General features: G+C 37.3%; 1 protein-coding gene across 1 annotated transcript in view; it reads left to right on the top strand.

Moving 5' to 3' along the window:
- Positions 1-22,084, top strand: part of NUP58 (nucleoporin 58) — a 41,623-nt gene extending 19,539 nt beyond the window's left edge. Inside the window, exons 11-17 of the mRNA XM_004604492.2 lie at positions 1,395-1,474; positions 6,222-6,340; positions 6,880-6,962; positions 10,855-11,056; positions 16,808-16,906; positions 18,295-18,390; positions 19,808-22,084. Of these exons, the coding sequence (XP_004604549.1) occupies positions 1,395-1,474; positions 6,222-6,340; positions 6,880-6,962; positions 10,855-11,056; positions 16,808-16,906; positions 18,295-18,390; positions 19,808-19,977 (849 nt within the window). The 3' untranslated portion in view covers positions 19,978-22,084. The remainder of the gene's footprint in view (positions 1-1,394; positions 1,475-6,221; positions 6,341-6,879; positions 6,963-10,854; positions 11,057-16,807; positions 16,907-18,294; positions 18,391-19,807) is intronic.
- The last annotated feature ends 536 nt before the right edge of the window (positions 22,085-22,620 follow it).

Below are 22,620 nucleotides of genomic sequence, written 5' to 3'. Positions count from 1 at the left end.
AGATAGGTATTCACAGATTCATTTGTGCAAGATCAGTTATATACCAGATTTGTTAATAGATAAAAAGACATCTTCAAAGGTACTCTGAAAGGCGAATGAGACAATAGCATACTGGGTAGACTGTAATGGCTGCAGCTGAGGAGGAAATGTGTCCCAAAAAGTTCCACTAAGAAAAATAATCATGGTACCCCAGTTCCACTAGGTGGCCTGAGTTCAGCTCTGTAGTGCCTCATGATCATTTTTAAGGATATGTGAACTTAAACACGCACATGGGACTTATGGATAGTGGAGAGTTAACTAGATAATAGGTTTCTAAGAAATGGCACAGTGTCTCTTAGCAGGCACTTTCAAGGTCTTTCCAGAGTACGTTGCCTTTTTTTGAACTTCACCCATGCACGAGTGATTCCCAGGGAAGGAAGGAAAGAAAGCAAAGACAGAGGCATGAGGTTGGCCTTTCAAAGATTTACAAGCACTTGAGTCTAAAGGAGCATTGTGTAGAAGCCTAAATCTGGCAGGAGTTTTCAAGAAAGCCAGACAGAATATGAATGGTCCAGAATTCTCTGGGACATTTATACTATAATTAAGATATAAGCCCGAGTCGAAAAATGAAAGGGAAATGGCAAACACAGACCCAGCAACTTGGCAGGCGAGAATTCTACCACTGAACCACCCATGCACCCAAGACCCAGCAACTTGGCAGTAAAATGAGTATGAGAGGTTGTTTAGAGTATTTGAAGTGATAGTCATAAGCTTGTTTTCATTGTAAACTGAGTTCTTGAAAAAAAACTGATAGGGTGGTTGCATGGAATGTAAGGGTTTAAAGCTTACCAGTTGTGGGGCCAGAGTGATAAGACAGTGGGTAGGGAGTCTGCCTACCCATCAGGGGACCATATGGGATATGTAGCTGATATTCCATATGGTCCCCTGAGCACTGCCAGGAGTAATTCCTGAGTGCAAACCCAGGAGTAACCCCTGAGCATTGCCAACTGTGACCCAAAAAGTAAAATAAATAAAAATAATAAAACTAATCAGTTGTAAAAACTCATTGGAAGTGCCAAAGGATAACAAGAGTAGATGTGTCCAAAAAAAAAGAGGGGGGCTGCCTATATTTTCAGGTCTTTCCAACTTAAAATACATTAGCAATTTATTATAAACTTCTAAAGATAATAAAATATTTATTTCTTCTCTGGAAGAGGGTTTAGTAGTTTGTTAAACAGGTTCACATGTTCTTTTTTAACTTGAATTTTAAGGATAGAAGATTAAGAAGTACTTTTTGAGCTTTAGTTTGAGAATTGGTATTGTCTTTCAACTGACCTTCCTCCCCTCTCCCCCTTCTTTCTCTCTCTCTCTCTCTCTCCCTCCTAATACCTCCCACCTCCACTCCCATCTATTAGGAGTTAAAGAACGCTGAAATAGCTTTGAGAACCCAGAAAACACCACCTGGTCTCCAGCATGAAAATACAGCTCCTGCTGAGTAAGTTTCTGAATCCTTTATTTATCGTTTTTGGGGATATAACCTGGTTGTGCTTCAGGCTTAACATCTGGCTTTGCATTCAGAGATCTCTTTGAGGTGGGTTCAAGGGACAAACTCTCTGTGATCCTGGGTGTCGAGCAAGGCTTCCACAAGGCAGATACATTACCCACTGTACTTATCACTGTGTGTGGCCTGAATTGTTTTAAACAAATGTTTCTCACTTTTAAGCAAAGCACAATTTACTGTTTTTGTTCTTTTGTTGTTTTTTGTTTTTTGCTATTTTTATTTTTGGGTCACACCCAGCGATGCTCAGGGGTTAGTCCTGGCTTTGCACTCAGGAACTACTCCTGGCGGTGCTTAGTGGACCTATATGGGATTCTGGGGATCGAACCCGGGTTGGCCGAGTGCAAGGCAAATGCCCTACCCACTGTGCTATCGCTCTAGCCCCTGTTCTTTTGTTTTTGGCCACACTCAGTGATGATCGGGGTTACTCCTGGCTCTGCCCTAAGAAATGACTCCTGGCTTTGCTCGGGGGACCATATGGGATGGTAGGGATTGAGTCCTGGTTGGCCGAATGCAAGACAAACACCTTAGCTGCTGTACTGTCTCTCTGGCCACAATACACAATTTTTTAACAGTACACAATTTTTTTTTTTTTTTTTTTTGCTTTTTGGGTCACACCCGGCGGTGAACAGGGGTTACTCCTGGCTCTGCACTCAGGAATTAGCCCTGGCCATGCTCAGGGGACCATATGGGATGCTGGGACTCGAACCCGGGTCGGCCGCGTGCAAGGCAAACGCCCTACCCGCTGTGCTATCGCTCCAGCCCCAACAGTACACAGTTTTTAAGTTTACAGTGCAGTAAGAGGAATTATCAAACACTTTGCATGAATTTTACATTTCAGTTCTCATACTAATATTAAGAAGGGGTATGGGGCTGGATCGATAGCACAGAGGGTAGGGCGTTTGCCTTGCATGCGGCTGACCCGGGTTCGATTCCCAGCATCCCGAATGGTGCCCTGAGCACCGCCAGGAGTGATTCCTTAGTGCAGAGCTAGGAGTAACCCCTGAACATTGCCGGGTGTGACGTGAAAAGAAAAAAAAAATGGTGTAGTTTATTAGTCTATTAGTCTCATTTTCTTGAGGCATAAGACTGTTGGATTTGAACTTGACTTTAGGCACTTTCTCATTTACGTGCCATTTACAGACTATAACACTATTTTATAGGTAGGGACTGGAGAGAGTATAGGAGTAATGTCATTTGCCTTGTATGCCGCCAATCCTGGTACAAATCTCTGGTCCCCTGAGCACTGTCAGCGGGAAGCAGCCCCTCTGCACCACTGAATGGCTCTGATACACTCATACATGTCCATTTCAGGTGGTAGAGACTTAAGATCTTTAACCACATGTTGAAACTAAATTCTGGAGTGGGTTTTTTGGGGCCACAACCAGCAGTGTTGATGGGCTTTTTTTGGCTCTATTCAGGATTGACACCAGCAGTGCTCAGGGAACCATATGTATGGTGCCAAGGACTCAAACTGGGGTCAGCTGCATGCGGAAAAAATAATTTTATAATGGTTCTTTCATTAAACTGAGCATGCTAATTTTGTTTTAGTCTATTGACATATATTTTCACAGGCAGTATTAGTGAAGGAAGTTCTTTTTTTTTTTTTGAGAAGGGTATTTGGAGGCCACATGCACTTGCCTACCTGGTAGGGTTGGGTTTGTGCTCTGGGATCACCCCTGGCAGGGCTTGGGACCGTATATGGTGCTGGGATCAAATGTGGATCTGCTGCAGAATGCAAGGCAAGAACCTTACTCGAGTACTAGCTCTCGGGCCTACGAAGACAAAGTTTAAAAATATACTGATCTAAAATAAAATCATTGCTTAGAGTTTCTATCACTCAGTTTATACAGGCATTTAGTTCTGTGTTACCTATAACTTTTAAAAAATATTAGTTCATGTTGCTAGAGATAGGTCTGTATTTTTCAGATGCTCACCATATGCCATGTGGTGTGCTTTTGCACTTTACTTATTTTATCTAATTTTTCACAAAACTCTACATCTGTTAGTATCCCAGTCTTGAGATGAGAGATTGAGTTGGGAAGCGTAGAGTTCTGTGGGAGTACTGTGCCTCTCAGAGTAGAGTTAGAGTGCTCTGACGTCTCACCCTTCGCAGTTAACTTTTTATCGTGATTTTGGATTTGGAAACTTGAAAGGGTACTGTTGTATCGTTCTGCCAGTTTCCTGCACGATGACTTTTCACTGTTCTTTGTTTCCTGCTCTTGTTAGCCCTGAGCATTTGGAGTTGTTTAGACATGCTCTTTAGTGTTCTTCATTGTAGATTTAGGGTATTCTCATAAGTAAAACTACATTATAGTGATCAAAATTAAGAAACTGGCCATCATAACATACCTCTTGTCTTGTTCAGATTAGTGTGATATTTTTCCTGGCTTTCTAATGTTACTCTTCTGTCTTTTTTTTTTTTTTTTTTTGCTTTTTTGGGTCACACCCGGCAATGCTCAGGGGCTACTCCTGGCTCTGCACTCAGGAATCACTCCTGGTGGTGCTCAGGGGACCATATGGGATGCTGAGGATCGAACCCGGGTCGGCCACATGCAAGGCAGACGCCCTCCCCACTGTGCTATCGCCCTGGCCCTCTTCTGTCTTATTTTTATGTGACATCAGAACTAGCCTTGAAATGAGCATCACTTCATTTTCCACTACAAGAAGCTTGTACAACTCCCTTTTTATGCGTGGAATAGTACTCAGAATTGCTTTTTGCTTTGCATGTCATTCAGGATCCATTTTTTTCTAGCATTATGTAGGTTAAATTTATCAGAAGGGCAGTAATGTATTTCTGTATACTAAAATGTTTTTAAATATTGTTTTAGAATAAAAATTTGATTAAATAACACATAGCACAGTGGGTAGGGTGTTTGCCTTGCATGCGGCTGACCCAGATTCGATTCCTTCGTCTCTCTTGGAGAGCCCGGCAAGCTACCAAGAGTATCCCGCCCGCACGGCAGAGCCTGGCAAGCTACCCATGGTGTATTCGATACGCCAAAAACAGTAACAAGTCTCACAGTGGAGACATTACTGGTGCCCGCTCGAGCAAATCGATGAACAACGGGATGACAGTGCTACAGTGCTATAAGTTCACAATATTTGATTACATTTAATATTTAAACACCAATCCCACCAACATTACACCTTCCCACCACCAAATTTGGGATGTTTCCATCCCAAATCCCAACAACCAAAAGAATATATTTTGTATTGTCTATTATGCAGAACTGCTGAACATGCTTACAAAAAAGTGTTCACATAGGAAGCAGTGTGAAGATCGTTCTGTTTTGGCAGGAACCACCAAGACATTCTATAGGGTATCACTAACATGTTGTTAAAGTTTGGGTGATGTGAGCTTTGAGACCATATATATCTATATATGGTCTATATATCTAAAAATATGTATATATATATATATATATATATATATATATATATATATATATACTTCCCTCTATGATTTGTTGCCTACCCCCTCAAATATGGTGTTGCAGTTACGGAGAATGGGAAGGGAATGTCTTATGATGGGTCATGCTGCGAAAGCGGCCGCAAGGTCCAGAATATATTATATTCACTTATATGTGAGGCTCAGCCTGAACGAGTCGGGAGCAGCCTGGAGTGTGCCGGCAGTTGGGTTACGGAGGACGACTGCTGGGGCTGGGTCCCTTGGGGCAGGGAGGGCTCTCACCCGCCCCCCTCTGTGATGCCCCGAGTGAAAACAGCCTGGCACAGAGTTCGGTGGCATGGTTATGGGGCCTCATTTTATGCTCCCTTCTGGAGAAGCAGCCAGGTGATCTCTAAATATATGATTTTATAATATAAGTAAGGACTCAGTTGTAAGTTCTTATTGACAACTACTCTTTTAAAAATCTTTATTCTGAATGTTTTTTAGATTTAGATAGACTTGGAAAAATTATAGTGTTAAGAATGTTTTTTATATGCCTTTCCTTGCTTTGCTGATGTCTGTTGTATACCCACAATATTAGTATAAAGAATAGGAAATTAGTATTAGCATAGTATTAACTAGACTACAGGCCTTAACTTGAATTCTGCTCTTTAACACTAAAGTATTTGCTGCTGGAGAATTGTACTTTTCTGTTCCGAGACTTTTGCATTTAATTGGTATTTCTCTTTAGTCTCTTCTAATCCCTTCCAATCCATGACAGTGATTGTCTTTCTTCTTGATGGCTTTGATACTTTTTAAGGAGTACTGAGCTTCTTTTTTGTGGGGGTTGGGGAGGCACATGCAGTGGTGCTCAGGACTTACTCCTGGCTCTATGCTCAGTGTTGGGTGGGTTGGGGAATCTTATGGGATGTCGGGGATCAAATCTGGTCTGTACGCGTGCAAGGCAGGTGCCCTGCTCACTGTACCATCATCACTCCAGTTATTTTGACCCGCCCAGAGTTATTTTGTAGATTATCTTTCATTGAAGTTTTTCATGACTGAAGTAAATATCTAGTATTAATACCCTAATAACATGAATTTGGGCTTTTTTTCCCAAGATAGTATCTGTTCCACCTAAAGATATGCCACCAGACATTTAAAGATTTAAGATTTAAAGGTTCAAAGATTTAGGAGTGTATGTGTGTTTGGAATTTTTTTTTTTAATTTTGGCATTTTGAGTCTAAAGAGATGTTTAAACAACTTGGATCTGACTTTGTAAATATTTTAATGTAGCTATTTCAGAATCTTGGTTCAGCAGTTCGAAGTACAGCTTCAGCAGTATAGACAACAAATCGAAGAACTTGAAAACCATCTGGCCACTCAAGCAAATAACTCACATATAACACCTCAAGGTAAAATAATACTTTCTACAGTTTACTTTTCATGTCTGTTTGTGTTACTTTTCATGTCTATGTTTGTGTTACACACCCCCTAAGTGTGATGCCAGGGTTTCAATCCAGGGTCTTATACCTTACACATACATAGCAAGAACGCTTATGGTTATGTTTTACCTTTTTTTTTTTTAAAGCACTTAAATTTTTGATAAGAGAGAAGTAGTTAAGCTGTGATTATATGGAGGATATTCTACATCTGCTAGTAGTTTTCTTTTGCTGTCATAAGAAAATTTCCTTAAGTCCTTGATTAGATTTTTACTATCTGAATGTAAATTTATTAAGAATGGTACTGTGCTATCAAGGGCAGAAGTAATAGTAAGACCTATTTTCCCAGATGACTGCTAAGATACCCTTCTCTCTTCAGTTTTCTCTTAACTCATGTACTGTTTTGTTCTTTTTACTTACACATTAACTGTACCAGAAATTGGAGTAAAGCAATGGAAAAATCAAATTGTATGCTATATTTATTTGTGTAATAATCTAATTTTCTTTTATAGATTTGTCAATGGCTATGCAGAAAATTTATCAAACCTTTGTAGCTCTAGCTGCACAACTGCAGTCTATTCATGAAAATGTGAAGGTGAGTTTTCCTTGTAGGCTTAGCTATCTGGATGTCTAGACCAGGGACTTCTCACACTTTCTGCCTGAAAAATAATTACATGACTTGGTATATAAAATAGGTATACAGATCAAAAAACATTTACTTACAATAAACCATAAATTTATTTTAAAACAAATTGTTCGTGATAATAATTTTATTATTATAACACGCACATTCAGTTGTGTGACTCAGTTTAAAAAGCTAGGATCTAGAGTTAAGTGAAATATTTACTCATTTGCAAGATAAAACTATCAGTGCTGGGGCTGGAATGATAGCACAGCGGGTAGGGCATTTGCCTTGCATGCGACTGAACCGGGTTCAATTCCCAGCATCCCATATGGTCCCCTGAGCACTGCCAGGGTGGTTCCTGAGTGCAGAGCCAGGAGTGACCCCTGTGCATTGCCGGGTGTGACCTAAAAAGCAAAGCAAAACAAAACAAAACCAAAAAAACTATCAGTGCTTAGTACAAAAGATAGCTAAAATTGTTTAAGAGAAAAGGTTAAAAATTTATAATTCATAGTCCTGCCCAGGCACAGCCATGAGTAATGATTGTTGTTTTTTATTTATTCGGTTTTGGGGCCACACCAAGTGTTGCTCAGGTGCTGTTCTTGGCTTTATGCTCAGGAGTGGCCCTTGGTAGCACCAGCGATCGGGACCAGGGCGTGACCTCTGTTTCCACATGTAAGGAAGGTGCCTTACCTCTTATACAATCTCTCCTGTCCAAATGATCTTTTTAAAGTTTCAAATAACTCATACAATCTGTTATTTTAAAATTTTCATCTTGCTGTACATTTGGGATACTTTGATCATTATAAATAAACATTCATTGTAGCAAAATCATTTTGTACTACTTTAATGTTAGTATTTTATTACCATTACACTAAAATAGCTGAAATTTCTTCCTCCTAATATAGAGAACTGTTTGTGTTTATTAACAGAGATAAAACAACTTATATGGAATATTTCATTGGTTTAATGTCTAGTTGCCATTAGTTTACGATATTTATAGAATTTCAGAGATAAGTTTAGTACCTCTGTATATATATATAGGGATCACCATAGTGTATCACTAAAGAATACAGGGCCATTCCACCCCAAAGTGAACCCCTGTTCCTTCAACCGTTTCTGTTGATAACCCTAATTTTCACTGAAGTTAGTGTGCCCTCCCCCCCTTCTTTCACATTCCCTATGAGTCAGGAAGACAGTTCTCTTTCACTTTCACCTAATTCACTCAGCATAGTAACCTTATTCCCCACCAGTGTTGTTCTAACTGGTACAGCTTCAGCAGTTTTAATGGCAGAGTAATACTCCATTCAGTATTATGTACCATAGCTTCTTTATCCAGCCATGTGTTGATAGGCATTGATTGATTCCTTGTGTTGACTTTGGAGAATATGCTACTAGAAGTGCAATTTTCATTTTGAATTAAAGTTTTTCATATCCTTTGGAAGCTAAAGATTTTTTGTTGTTGTTTTTTGTTTGTTTTTATGGCTAAAGCTAGTAACTCAAGTCTTTATTATATAGATGGCATTTTCCTTCACTTTTATATGAAAATTTTCAAATACACACAGAAATAGAGTGTCAGTGGGCTGGATTGATAGCACAGCGGGTAGGGCATTTGCCTTGCAGGAGGTCGACCCGGGTTTCATTCCCAGCATCCCATACGGTCCACCGAGCACTTCCAGGAGTGATTCCTGAGTGCAAAGCCAGGAGTAACCCCTGTGCATCACTGGGTGTGACCCAAAGAGAAAAGAAACAAAAAAGAGTGCCATTATAATGATTGCCTCGCTACCCACAAACCAAATTCAACCATATCAGGTTCCTGTTGGTATTTTTTAATCAGTTCTCCACATACAACTGCTTTTTTTCACTGCGTATTTTAAAGCCCACCCAGGGCTTTCCTCGTTTGTAAGGACACGTGCTTTTCCGAAAACCATGACCTGCTTTCCTCCCTGGTTTGAAAACTTGTACCCTTTTCAGTTACATGACTATAAAATAATTAAAAATGATTCATGAGAAACAGCATACTGGATAAACTTCATATGGAATGTTTACCTTTTCAAAAAATCTACATGTCGAAGAGCCAAAGGATAATTTATGATTAGGTTTGCTATGTTACCTTTTTGGGCTGGAGCAATAGCGATAGCTATAGCACAGCGCTAGGGCGTTTACCTTGCACGCACCAACCCGGGTTTGATTCCTCCGCCCCTCTCGGAGAGCCTGGCAAGCTACTGAGAGTATCTCGCCCCAATGGCAGTGCCTGTGACATATTCGATACCTGTGACATATTCGATATGCCAGAAACAGTAACAACAAGACTCCACAATGGAGATGATACTGGTGCCCGCTCAAACAAAATCCATGCGCAGTGGGATGACAGTGGTACAGGGATACAGTAGTGTGATGTATTTTTCTGATTTCAGATATCCTATTTCTTACTTTAAAGAACCAAAGTTCTTGTACCTTTGAATATATTATATAGATAGCAACCCTCCACAAAAGGACGTGACAAAAATGTTACTGTTAAGTTACTTAAAACTAACATTTCTAAGTTCGCTATTGGTTATAACCATGGTACCTAATATTTAACATTTTAGGTGGGGGTTCTTCAGACGGTGCTCAAGGCTGCTTGCTGCTGGCTCTGTGCTCTTTCATTGCTTTTACTGTGTTTGTGAAGATGGATCCTGGGCCTCCTGTGTATTCTATATGTGCACGAGGCCCTTTGTGTTTCCTAATAATTACTTTTTGAGAAGATGAAATAGGAAATTAAATTTGATGTCTCTTTATTTTCCTTGTTTTGGGGTTTTTGGGTTTTTTTTTCAGGGGTAGGGAGTAGGGGACACCTGGTAGCGTTCAAGGATGTACTCCTAGCTCTGCACTCAAGGGTCAGTCTAATGGAGCTCAGGAGACCCTCTGAGATTCTGGGGGTTGAATCTGGGTTGGCTGCTTGCAAAGCATCTCTCTTTGTGGCTATACTGCTGTACTCTCTGACTCTAATTCCATGGTTATTTAGAAATTGTTATGGAACCCATCTAAATTAGGTCAAGCCTTTAATGAAAGTATGCCGAAATTGCAGTGTGAATTGTATTTTTAGTGCCTTTATCTAGGTAATTGGGCAAACTAACCTACTTTGCGACAAGGATGTACAGAGGTGTAGGGGTTGGAGGCTTAGAAAATAAACCAACTGGCCCATTTTATGAACTTAGTAAATTTTTTCTGTTAGTGTGAAATTACAAATTTACTGGTTTTTTTCTCACCTGAGTTCACTGCATAAGTTTGATATGAATCATTCTTATTATAAAAGTCAAATGTTGATAAGAGTAAAAGTTTTCTTTTTATGTTCCAAGTTCCTTCTGGGGTTTTTAGCTTTTTGGTTTGTTTGTATGTGGTCCTGGAAGTGCAACCCAGAATCTATACATGGAAGGGAGGTACTCGACTGCTGAGCTGTTTTCAAGATTTTGTAACATCTGATTTCAGTATGTTATCCAAGCCTTCTAAAAATGGCATTTAACAGCTAGATTCAGTATTGACCTTTTAATTATGTTTTTTAAAATCTAAGGAGGACCAAAGGGAATTTCTATGAAAAATTAGAATATTACGTTTGTAATTTTGGTATTCTGCTCGTTTGATACCTTAGCTAACCCAATTTTAAAGAAGACCTCAGAAACCAAACAAAATGGGTTCGGCATTTTATTAGAAAGATATGAAAGAAACGGGAAAGAAAATACTCAAAGGAGTGATAAACAGTTTCACTTCCAGCCTAGGTGAAATACTTGATCCTGGCAGTGTCTTTGTTCTCCCTTTGCTAATCTGTTTCATCCTGTGCATTCACATATTACCAAAGTCAGATGTTCTCTTTCTATTTCTTTAGGTGCTCAAAGAACAGTACCTTGGCTACAGGAAAATGTTTTTGGGAGATGCTGTAGATGTGTTTGAAGCCAGGCGAGCGGAAGCAAAGAAGTGGCAGAATGCACCGAGAGTCACCACTGGGCCCACCCCTTTCAGCAACATGCCAAATGCAGCGGCCGTTGCCATGGCTGCGACACTGACACAGCAGCAGCAGCCTGCCCCAGGTCTGAATGCATTCAAGTTATAGCTTCTTACTGTCCAATACGGAGCGTTTACTGTGCATTTTCATAAGTCTTCCTTTTGTGTTAGCACTGAAGAAATTTCTCCATAGCTGTTCCAATACAATCTCAAAATGGTGATGGACACAATTCTAAACATACACCTGACTCAAAATGCAGGGTAGTCTTAGCAATAATTATACATCAGATATTGAATATTGTGAATTTACTAAATGTTACTTGCTGTGTTGCTATTATTGCCCTTTAGAACATGCTGTTTCACTACCGAATTACATTTAAGAATAGCATTCTAAAATTCTGACTGTATTACCTAAAGTCAGCCATATGTTGCATTTTTCCTATATGATTCTGAGAGATGGTGCATTCTTGTTTCTTCTTACTAGTGATTACAGAGTACCCACTATTTAGGATGTCGTACATTTTTATTGATGAGGTGTGTTGAAAATCAGTAGATTGTTTGTATTTATATTGCCTGGAAAGAGTACGGGCCTTTTAAACCAAATTTGCTAGAAGGTACATGTTAGAATTATTTGTACCTTTTCAAAAAGTATAGAACAATAGTGAGAGCAGGAAAAAGATATTTAGATGCCATGGATTGCACATGAAGCTGCTTGGAAGCTGAGCAGATGAAAATGATTGGATTGTTAAGATACTGGAAAGCAGATAATTTTTTTTCTGTGGTTCTCCAGTATTTGGTTTGGTCTTTCACAGATTTTTTTTTTTTTTTATCTGCTACAGCTCCTTTTTGGTCACATTTGAAGTTTTACGTGAGGGGCTGGAGTGATAGCACAGCGGGTAGGGCGTTTGCCTTGCACGTGGCCGACCCGGGTTCGATTCCCAGCATCCCATATGGTCCCCAGAGCACCACCAGGGATAATTCCTGACTGCAGAGCCAGGAATAACCCCTGTGCGTCGCCGGATGTGACCCAAAAAGAAAAAAAAAAAATAAAAGAATGAAGTTTCACGTGAAAAGTAAACTCCTAGTAGATACTGATTTTTTTTTTCGTTTATGTGCTCAAAAAATTTTAGTATTTGAGAAATTATGAGGGTTCCCTGAATTATAATACAAAAAAAAAGTAAAACCGTACACACCTAAATTGCATTCAGACTGCCTCAAATTAGAGAAGTCTCTGGTTTCAAAGGGCCAGAAGTTTCAAACTAATGGCGGTTTGAAATTTTCTGTGGGGTCCGGGAGATGACTCCAGAGGCAGGGGTACATGCATGCCTGCACTGGACCAGGGACCTCAGTTCAGTTTCTGGTGCCACATGGACCTCCCCTCCCCCCCAAGCACTGCCAAGTGTAACTCAAGCGTTGAACTGTCTGGCCAGATGTAGCCCCTGAACACAGTTTAGGAAACTCCCCTTCGATACACAGCCCCACCAAGGAAAATTGTTCTTCACATATTGAGATGATGAAATTACCTTGCCATCAATCAACGGTTGTTGATAGATAATGCCAAATCTTCCACATTCCGGGGCTGGACCCGTGCAGAGAGGGCTCATGTAAGCACAGTGCTATAGTTCTCTAGATGGAGTGTAGAATTGCATTCTAAGTTACGGAGGGAAGAATGATTATATCATCAGTGGTCATTTAATTAGCTGATCATACTAACCATAGGACCTACTTACATTTACAGTAACAGTCATAAAGTAGAACAGATAAGCATGGGTTTGGTTAAATATTCTTCAAGATTTCCATTCTAATAAAATGAGAAGTCTTTTGTTCATATAAGATTACAAGTGAAATATTGTAGTTTACAACCAAAATAGATTTATTTGTGCTTTTTTTTATTGGAGGGCAGTCTGGATAGGTTTGTTGGTTTTCACTCACATTTTGGGCTTACAGACATAAGGTAGATATATTTTCATTATATTAATTGAGTGCCTACTGTGTGCTAGCTTTGGTGGTTACAGCAGTATCCAGAGAGAAGGTCTTTGTTCTGTGGTAGTGGTGAAGAGTATTTGCTTAATTCATCATAGTCATCTTGGATTTTCTTTGTATTTGTATGCTTTAATTTCGTCTGTGACTTCTGTCAGCCTTCAGAGAAACTTCTTTCTATACTCTGTGCAGTTTTAAAGATCTCCTAAGGCTTTCTTATGAGGTGGCAGGAATTGTAATTTCTACAGTGTTTTCATTTTAAGTGGTTTGGATTTTTAGAACTGAGAATCTTAATAGTTTTGCATTACTCTTTTTCTTTTGCTTCTTTGAAAGGTCTCCCAGGCACTTTAGCTCATTCCTTTATGCCTCTCCAGTGCAGAATGCTTGTTTTGTCATGTCCTATCTGGAGTGAAATGTATGTGCTTTGGGAAAGACATCTGTACTGATGTGTGAGTTAGAACCCATCTGGAAGTGTCCCTATTTATTGGGTTATGCTTTGTATTCAGCACTTGATTCTCATGTCCTGTTACTTTGAAATCTTGTTTTAGTGCCAGTTTTTTAAATGAAGTTTTTTGATGAAATCTTTTAAGTGCCATTTTTTTTTCAAGATGACCTTAAAGGTCATCAACATGAAAGTAGTTCCTACTCCTTTTGTTAGTTTGACTTGTGTAAGATTTGAATCGGCTGTGTTCTACTTTTATTTGCATGTAATTGCTGACTTTAAAAGAACATGACTTTTAGTCTGTTACCTTCAAGTGTGTGTGTGAGTGAGTGAGTGAGTGAGTGAGAGAGAGAGAGAGAGAGAGAGAGAGAGAGAGAGAGAGAGAGAGAGAGAGAGAGAGAGTGTGTGTATGTGTGTGTGTGTGTGTTGTTTTGGTTTCTGGCCACATCAAGTTGTGCCCAGGGCTTACTCCTGGCTCTGTGATCAAGGATCACTCCTGGCAGGGTTTGGGGAACCATATGTGGTGCCAGGGATTCAACCTAAGTTGGCCATGTGCAAGGCAAGCACGCTACCTGCTGTACTTCTCTCTCCAGCCTGAAAGTGGTTTCTTTGTAATCTTTTCTTGGAAATGGGAAGGTATGGCCTTAATGACTTCTTGACTCATCCTTAAAAGGTGCATACTAGAGTTGATATATGGTCATGTATATATGATATGGTTCTGAAGGCTGAAGAGAATTGAAGAACCAGCAAACTATATGTGAAATTAGCATCAGTACATATTGGTAGATTCTAAGTGCTTGTCCGCCAGTGTTTCTGAAGCCTCTTTAAATAAAGTTGAAGGCTTTAAAGTATAATTTTAATTTAAAATAGACTGTTTTAAGCTAATATACTGGGATTTTAAAAAGTTCTTGATGTTTACATAGACTTTTCTCGTGTGAGTTAGGCTGCTGTTTTTAGGAGTGCTGAGACATTTTGTTAGGAATTACTACTTTCTAACTTGTAGTATAGGTTTGGTATTAAATAGGCAACTTTCAGTGTTTCGTTTTACTTTCTTGTGGTTTTGTGATTTCATTGTATTTAACAACCAAAGGAATATCCCCCATCGAATCAGTAAAAATTTTCAAATTGGGGAAAAGGAATTTTTTGTCTTTGAAGAAAAATACTATTTTAAAAATATGACATAGAAATATGCATACTAATTATGTTGAGTATTTTGAATGATCATTGAAAATTATTAAAACAGAATTTTAGCACTTTATTTCTTTTCCTGTGATTGCAGTTTTACTTTTGAGAAGGTAGAATTTATTCTGCAAAATATGAGTTACAGTGCTAAACTCAATTTTGTTGTGTGTGAGTATATTATTTGGTAACTTGTAAAATGTTACTCTACATGAAGATTTCACTTTGGGCAATCATTGGGGTGTATTACTACTAAGACTTGGTTTTATTTATGAAACTAAGAGCCTCTCGTTGAATGAGCATTCAGAATTTGAAACATGTCTTGAGTTGTTTACGCAACTTGCCTGAAGGGTTTAGATTCTGCTTTCTAATAGTGAAACTAATTTTTATGGTGGCCAGAGTGTAATATAATGCTAATACTTTGGCATGGGATATATTTATCATGAGTTTTTACTATTAAAAAAATGTTATACATTTTACCTACTAGTTTTATAAATGATGCTGCCTTCAGAATTTGTGTGAAGGTACAAAACTCAAAATATGTACCTATTGTGCAATGGAAAGTCTTGTCATTGTTGAGTTCTTGATTACCTGTGTCCTAAATAATGATGGCTATAGAGTTGCTCTGAAAAACAGACCCAGACACAACAAATGGCATGTTAACGGGAGTAACTCTGATGGCGGGTCGGCTGAGGGCTGTGGTGCGCATTATTCTTTGGGTCTCCACCAGCAGTGCCTCCTGTTCCTGTGACGCTTCAGTCTGTGTGAAAGAAACTGGACATGTGTTTTCACATATTTTGTTAGAAGTGAAAAAGCTTTTCGATTTTTCCCCCCCCTCTGGTTATATTTTACAAAACTGCTGCTAGGCAGGTATTTTATCCTTAAATTGGATCAGACTGGATGTTAAAGATGTATTTTTTAATAGTAGTATGAGTGTTGGCTGCTATTAGTTTTTATTCTTTATTTTCTGGATCGACGCTATCTGAATAGTCCAGTTTCTGTCCTAGTGTAGCAAAAGTTGTCTTACACTTTCCTTTCTGTTTAAATGCTTTATAATTTCGTACTACCTTTTGAATACACAAACCTCATTCTTTATTGAATAACTTGAAATGCTTTGGGGGTTTTTTTGGAAAGTTAAAATTCAGTCTGTGTATCACTTTGGCAGGTCCCTCATAAGATGCACACTGATCACTGTGCTTGAAAAAGACAAGACTGAAGATTGTACTATGAAATTACTGAATAATTTTCATAAACTATTTATCAAATGAGAGATTTTTAGATTTTTGTATTCTGCTTAGTTAAAAAACGTATAGTCAAAGAGAGGCTAGAAGTTTGATGCTATTCTTGCCAAACAAACTCAGCCAAATTCTTTAAAGTGAAAAAATGGGAAAGAGGATGATAACTAATCTTTCTGCATCTGAGTACATTTTCCAAAGTGTTGGAAATAAACTGAATTGAAATCTTGAATGTATTGAATCTGTCAAGGTCCACAGTGGTGCCTTTGTAAATGTTCATTCTCTTATTTAACCAGGTGATGAGTGGTGTAATGTAGCAGAGCTTAGTAGAACTCAGTTACCACTTCTTGTGAACAAGTTGGAATTGTCATGTTACTGTGTAATTGATTTGCTTTACAATGACCAATAAATTTAATAAAATAAAACATTGTCTTGTTTTTTTATGTATTTTATAGGTGATATTTTATGTAAGCAACTTTGCCTAGTTTTTTGGGTCCTTATAAGTAACATGATAGTTTTGCCATATTAGGGTCAAGTTTCTTGATCAGTTGATACTTGACCCTAATGGTGAAGGCTTGTTTTAAAAAGAAAAATGTAAAATCTTTTATTGAGTATACCAGTACTTTCACTAGAAAACAAGTGGGGAGATCTAACATCGTTTTAGAAGCAAAACCAAAAGAACTATAATTTACAATACATTAAAGATTTCAAATTACTTAGGTTTGAAGCTTAAACTAATTCAATAAGACGAGCCTCTTTTTTTAATTGTCCAGAACTGAACAAGTTAATTAAAAAAAAAATTTGGGGGGCTGGGAATAGGCAAATTAGTTGTGGCAAATAAACTAGGCTGGGAAGAAAGCCTGAAAACAAAGTTTTAACAATTAGAGTTTGTAAAAGTAATCACTGTTTATCTTTAAAATAATTTCATAAAAAACTTTAATCTTGAAAGAGTAAGGCAAATTTGTTTTTTTCCCCCCATTTTTTTTTTCCCCTCATACCAGGGCCACAGCCATCTCTGGGAGTTAGTTTTGGAACGCCTTTCGGCTCAGGTATTGGCACTGGCTTGCAGTCAAGTGGCTTAGGTTCTTCGAACCTTGGAGGTACACTTTAACTTTTCTAATATTGCATTGCTCTTTTATACATTTGAGTTATTACAAGCCTGTAACAAATTTCTAAGTAGTTTCTCTGTTTTGGAAGTTAAGTTTCCAGCTGGCCTAAAGGATTCTCAAAAAATGTTTTATCTAGAATATTAGATTAATAATTTTTTTCAAATCTTTTTTTCTATTTTGTGAAGACTAAAATAAAATCTTGAAGTTAAATGGTTAGGGATGTTTCATTTTTCAAAGCTATATGCTAAAATATGAACTTGAAATTTGCTTAGCTTAATTTAACGTTTAAAAAATCAGTGTTTTGAGACCATACTACTGAATATACCTCTTCAGTCATCTTTTTTTTGAAAACGAGCACTTTAAATGGAAAACTTAATTTTATTATAAATTTAGTACATTCCTAAGTATGTTTATGTTAATGCATATTCGTATATGTCAGCAATCCCGCTTATTTTAATAGTTTCCTAAGTTAATTATAATTAGTAAGGTAAGTTTCCTGTAAAAACATCATCCTAAATTCAAATGCATTTACAATTCTCTGAAAGTTGCTTGGATTTTGACAGGTTTACTGTCAAATAATGTATATCTCTTCCTTATTTACTAAGATATACTAGAATACATCATTATAAAACAAGGGAAGCCTATAGTCTATTACGGTTACTTCATAAATTTGATTTAGATTCATTAGAAATAGGGTGGATAATATAATTTCTGTGATCTATGATTCAGTTTGCCGTCATATTTCTTCTTAAGTTTTAGGCAACAATACTGTGAAGGCCTTCAAGTAATTAGCAGAGTTTCCAAATATCATATGCTAAAAACTTTTATTTTTAATTGTGACAATAGTATTATTAAGAGAAAAAGCATGTTTCCATCCCGGAATTCTCACTTTGCATTTGGCTAATACTATTGAAGGTGTTTTGTGAGCTGAGTAAAGTGATTGATGATTATGTAGTTAGGCCATTTTTCATTGGTCAGACTCTTACTGGTAGAAAGCAGAATGAAATTTACTTGTACTTGATGTTTAAATTGTACATTTTTGTGTTTATAAATTTAGTCCTTTCCCTCCACCTCCAAAATACTCCTGTGTGTACCAATTTGCTAAAATCATATTTAAGTGGTCACCAAATTTTAGTCTCATCTGGGAGGATCTTCTCGTTATGACCTTGCTCCTTAAAATTTTTTAATGGGTCATAAAGATCATCTAAATACATATAATGCCTAATTTTAGATTGAATCAGTTCCTTCTAGAAGTCTAGGGATTCCTTCAGGCCATTTTTTCCAGCACTGTATTTATGAGACTTTGAATGATTTCAGTTGTCAGTGTCCTGTGCCTTTGTTTACATGCCATTGTGTATTTCTCTATCACCCCTCACTAGGATTTGGAGCTAGCTCTGGTTTTGGATGCAGCACCACAGGGGCCTCTACATTTGGATTTGGAACAACAAATAAGTCCTCAGGAAGTCTTAGTGCAGGTTTGTGTATTTTTGCCTGATTTTCAGGCAAATTTAAAGGTCAAATTTAAAAGAATTGTTACTTCCAATATTTAAAAATCCCTGATTCAGTGTATATCCCTAAATGAAGTACGCCAGCCTATTTAGCTTTTATCTCCCTTCAAAGTTCAGGTTTGTAAAACATTTCTAACAAGACATCAGTTTGGTAGAATAATATATACTCTATAATATTTTGTATAACACATGTGTAATCTATAATAAAATAATTATATCTACTCTTCATTAAGTAAAGATTCTTTTGAACCCAAAGTCTAGCCTCATAAACATTTTTGTTACTGTAAAAACCAGTCCATCATTGTGAAAGTTTAATCCAGTTTTTGTCATTATTTATTTAGGATACACTGAAGAGAAGTTTATACGTTTAGGGGGCCAGAGTGATAGTGCAGCGGGTAGGGCACTTGCCTTACATGGTCCCCCAAGCACCAGCAGGAGTGACTCCTGAGTGCAGCGCCAGAAGTAACCTCTGTGCATCATCGGGTGTGGCCACAAAACAAAACAAAAAGAGGCCATCAGTCTGACAAATGACTTTATTGAGGTCTATGTTCATTTTTGATAGTCTTGACTCTTCTAATAGAAAATGCAAAATTCCATCTATGTTTGTATTTTATCTATATTTGAAAATGCTTGTTTTAATGTGCACTGCTTTTTGTGAGAAATACTGTGTCTGAATCAGGACTTTTGTTATTGATTACATTGTATTTAAAGTGAGGGCATTTGTAGGAAATTTCACTTACTATTAAGCAGTATTTGATATTAAGTAGTGTTTAAAATTGGTAGTTCCAACAGAATGAGACAGTAAAAGAACATCAGTGATATCGTGATTATAACTAAATTTGCTAGTATTAACTGGGTTGTAATAGTTCTTGATCTTAATTATGCAATTAGCTCTTAGAAAATGAAAACATTAGGTGATACTGTTTATTGTCTTGAAAATTGTGGGTAGAGGCTTTCATTGATTTAAAAATCACAAGGGGTCTAAAGGTTGTAAAGTTTCTTACATCTTGATAGACCTTCTCTAGGAATCAAAGAGAATGCCACCATAGTAGGTATAGTTAACAGAGAAGCTCCAGCAACTCCAAGTTCTTCGTAGATTTATTATTCAGACCTGTGTGTGTCTTGTGGCCTGTGTTGTTGAAGTTCTATCTTTAAAGGTGCCACTGAGTTGTCAGCTAGATTATTTTCCTTATAAAAACTTCATGTTACAAATTCAAAGCTCTACATTACTTACTGTTTTTATAGATCACCAATTCCTAGAACCAGAAACTTAGGCCCCTCCCCTTTCTTATATGTTTTGAGGTGGGTTTATTTTTTTTGTTGTTGTTGGGGTGATTTTGGTGATTTAACTTCTGATATGAATATTTTCTTCCCTAAACATAAGGCTTTGGCAGCTCAAGTACATCTGGGTTTAACTTCAGCAATCCTGGCATCACGGCATCTGCTGGTTTGACATTTGGGGTGTCCAATCCTGCGTCTGCAGGTTTTGGAACAGGAGGACCGTTCCTTCAGTTGAAGAAACCTCCAGCTGGAAACAAAAGAGGAAAAAGATAGACATATGGGTTGATGTTGAGAAATCTGTAGCGCATCGTCATTCTGAGTCTATTTTTCTAAAAGTGATGCAGTAGTTAAATTGCATCCCAGGAGATTTACAAAGTTTTGATATTTTTCTCCTACTTTGGAATTTGAACTTTATTGTTTGCCATGCTAAACATCTTTTTTTTGTGTGTGTGAATTTAAAACCCAGTTGTGTACTTGTTATTTTGATTCTCAGTGTAAGAAATGTTACATTACTGATTGGTAAAACTGTTTAATCTAGTGTTAATAATTGTTTTTGTTGATGAAGTTTACATTCAGTGAATATATGCACATGTTTCATATACTGATGGTGTGAACTCTAGGGCCTATACTAGAATGAGTTTTTTTCTTGTAAAGGCCTTTTGAACTACACTGCAGGGCATCTTGTGAATATGTATGTAAATCTATAAAATGTTCTGCACACAATTGTGTGCTTATAGAATATATATTTACAGATCTACAACTTTTGCCTCAAGACTGTTTCCCTTTTCTAAGGGTTTTCCATTTTTCACCTTTTGAGCTTCAAATTCTCAGTGCTTGTAGAATAATAAACTAGAGGTACTAAGTCATTGCAGTTATTTTGCTGCTAGTGTAAATATTTGACCAACTGAACTTCATTGCCACTAGGTTTTCCCTTAATCTTATTTCACCTTAATGTTTGCAACTGCTCTGAATAAGAAATGCTGCAAACTCAATAGATTTATAACAACTTTTTATTATCCTATATATCCTCATATTGCCTATATGAGATGTTTTTGCATATTAGAGATGGACCTTTAAGAGCATATTTGAACTCCAGACTGATGTTCCGGAGGCAAAGAGCTATTAAGCCAAATCGATTCTATGCAGGTAAAGGATGCACTATTAATTCAGTGGAAACTTTTCTAGCTATTCCAATACAGAGTTCTTTCTTATAGGGCTATTAATAGTGACACCAAAAGGAATGGCTTATTAGCCTCTTAATGTCTAAGTAAGTGCTTAATTTGGAATAGAGAAACAATATATTTTAAGAAAAAAAAGTATTCTTTGTAGCAACTATAAACTATCCCATTTTCACACTGAACAGAGCTCTGGGTAATAGCACATAGGCATGCCAGAATGCATCTGTGGTATTTGTCTGTATTACTGTTAGTGACACAGAATGGGTGGAAGAGTGAGCCCTTGACAGAGAACTGCCTTAGCTGTGGGTTTGGACAGAAACTATTAGGTAGACCTAACTATCTTTCAAGCACAGTGTTTAGATGGGATTGTGAACATGAAGTTTCATTGAAAATAATTAAAAATTTTATAAGACAGGTTTTGTACATGACATGCATCGAGTGAATATTTTTGGTCATTTTCACCAAGGCACCTTTTCTTCTAAAATAGGCATTGCATATATGTGGGTATATATGCACACCTTACCTATACACATGCATATTTTAGTATACTGTTAGTTGGGCTTGATTATAAAAGTATTGTCAAATTATTTTACTTACTATGATTGGATTCTTGAATTTGAAATTTTTGCGCCTTGATGCATTAACATAAGGAAAATGCTTTGTTTCTGAGCACTAGCCTTTTTTTATATTTGCATACTTGTATACTGTAATCCCCACACGCAGATTTTGGGGGAGGATAGGCAAATGTGTGATTTTTGTTGCGTGTGTGTTTACGTGTTTTCTAATTATTGCCAGAAATAAATACTCAATTACCACAGACACTTTTTTAAAAAGGTAATTGCTTTGTGCTGCAAAAATAGAGTATTTTTATTTTTGTTCTTTATATATTTTACATTCACTATGTTAAACCACTGGAAGTCTGTAACAGATCAGTTTGTGATAGGAGTTTAAATGTTGTCATTGTCTCCGTTGTCATCACTTTGTCCAGGGCATGTCATTATGTAAACAATAAAACTTACTGTGTCCGTTGCATTGGATTGCTAGAGGAGTCAGCTGCTCTTGATAAATAATTTTCCAATTATTACTCTTTTATTCTGGTTTGCTTTTAGTGTTTTATTTTCACTGCTTTATACATCTTGCTTCTGTCTTAAAATCACAGAAACTTTTTCAGTTCTATGAATAAAAGTAAATAGTGAAAATTCCCTTTAACTCCTAGTTTAATGTTATTTTCTTTGCCAGTTTCTACTCTTATGAAACCTTTTAACAAATGCCTTTCTTAACATGTAAACAAATGCTTGTTGATTGTTATTTTTCAATTTTATCATTTTTGTTTTGGGTGCTTGGGGCCACAATGCTCAGGGCTTACTCCTAGCTCTATAGAGCTCAGGTATAATTCCTGAGAGGGCCCAGGGGACCATATGCAGTGCCAGGGATTGAACTCGGATGTGGAAAGCAAGCTCATTGCCCATTGTACTCTATGATGCCTCATTTTTAAAATTAAAAAAAAAAAAATTTTTTTAGCAAATGATTTGAAAAAAATATCTGCTCTGTAATTTGGGTATTTTTAGTTTTCTCTCAATGGTAGATCTGTATTCTTCTGTTATCTTTGATTTTTTTCATTAGATTTAGTTCATGTGAGTTTTTACATACAATTGTACTAAATGAATATTCTTTCAGTCATTGATTGCAACTATTTCCTGTTGGGCAGATTCTATTCAGTATTTCAATTTTACAGAAA

Source organism: Sorex araneus, chromosome 1 (assembly GCF_027595985.1).
Source record: "Sorex araneus isolate mSorAra2 chromosome 1, mSorAra2.pri, whole genome shotgun sequence".
NCBI classification, from domain to species: Eukaryota; Metazoa; Chordata; class Mammalia; order Eulipotyphla; family Soricidae; genus Sorex; species Sorex araneus.
The sequence above is the reverse complement of the archived record's forward strand: the minus strand, read 5'-3'. Positions and strand labels throughout refer to the sequence as shown.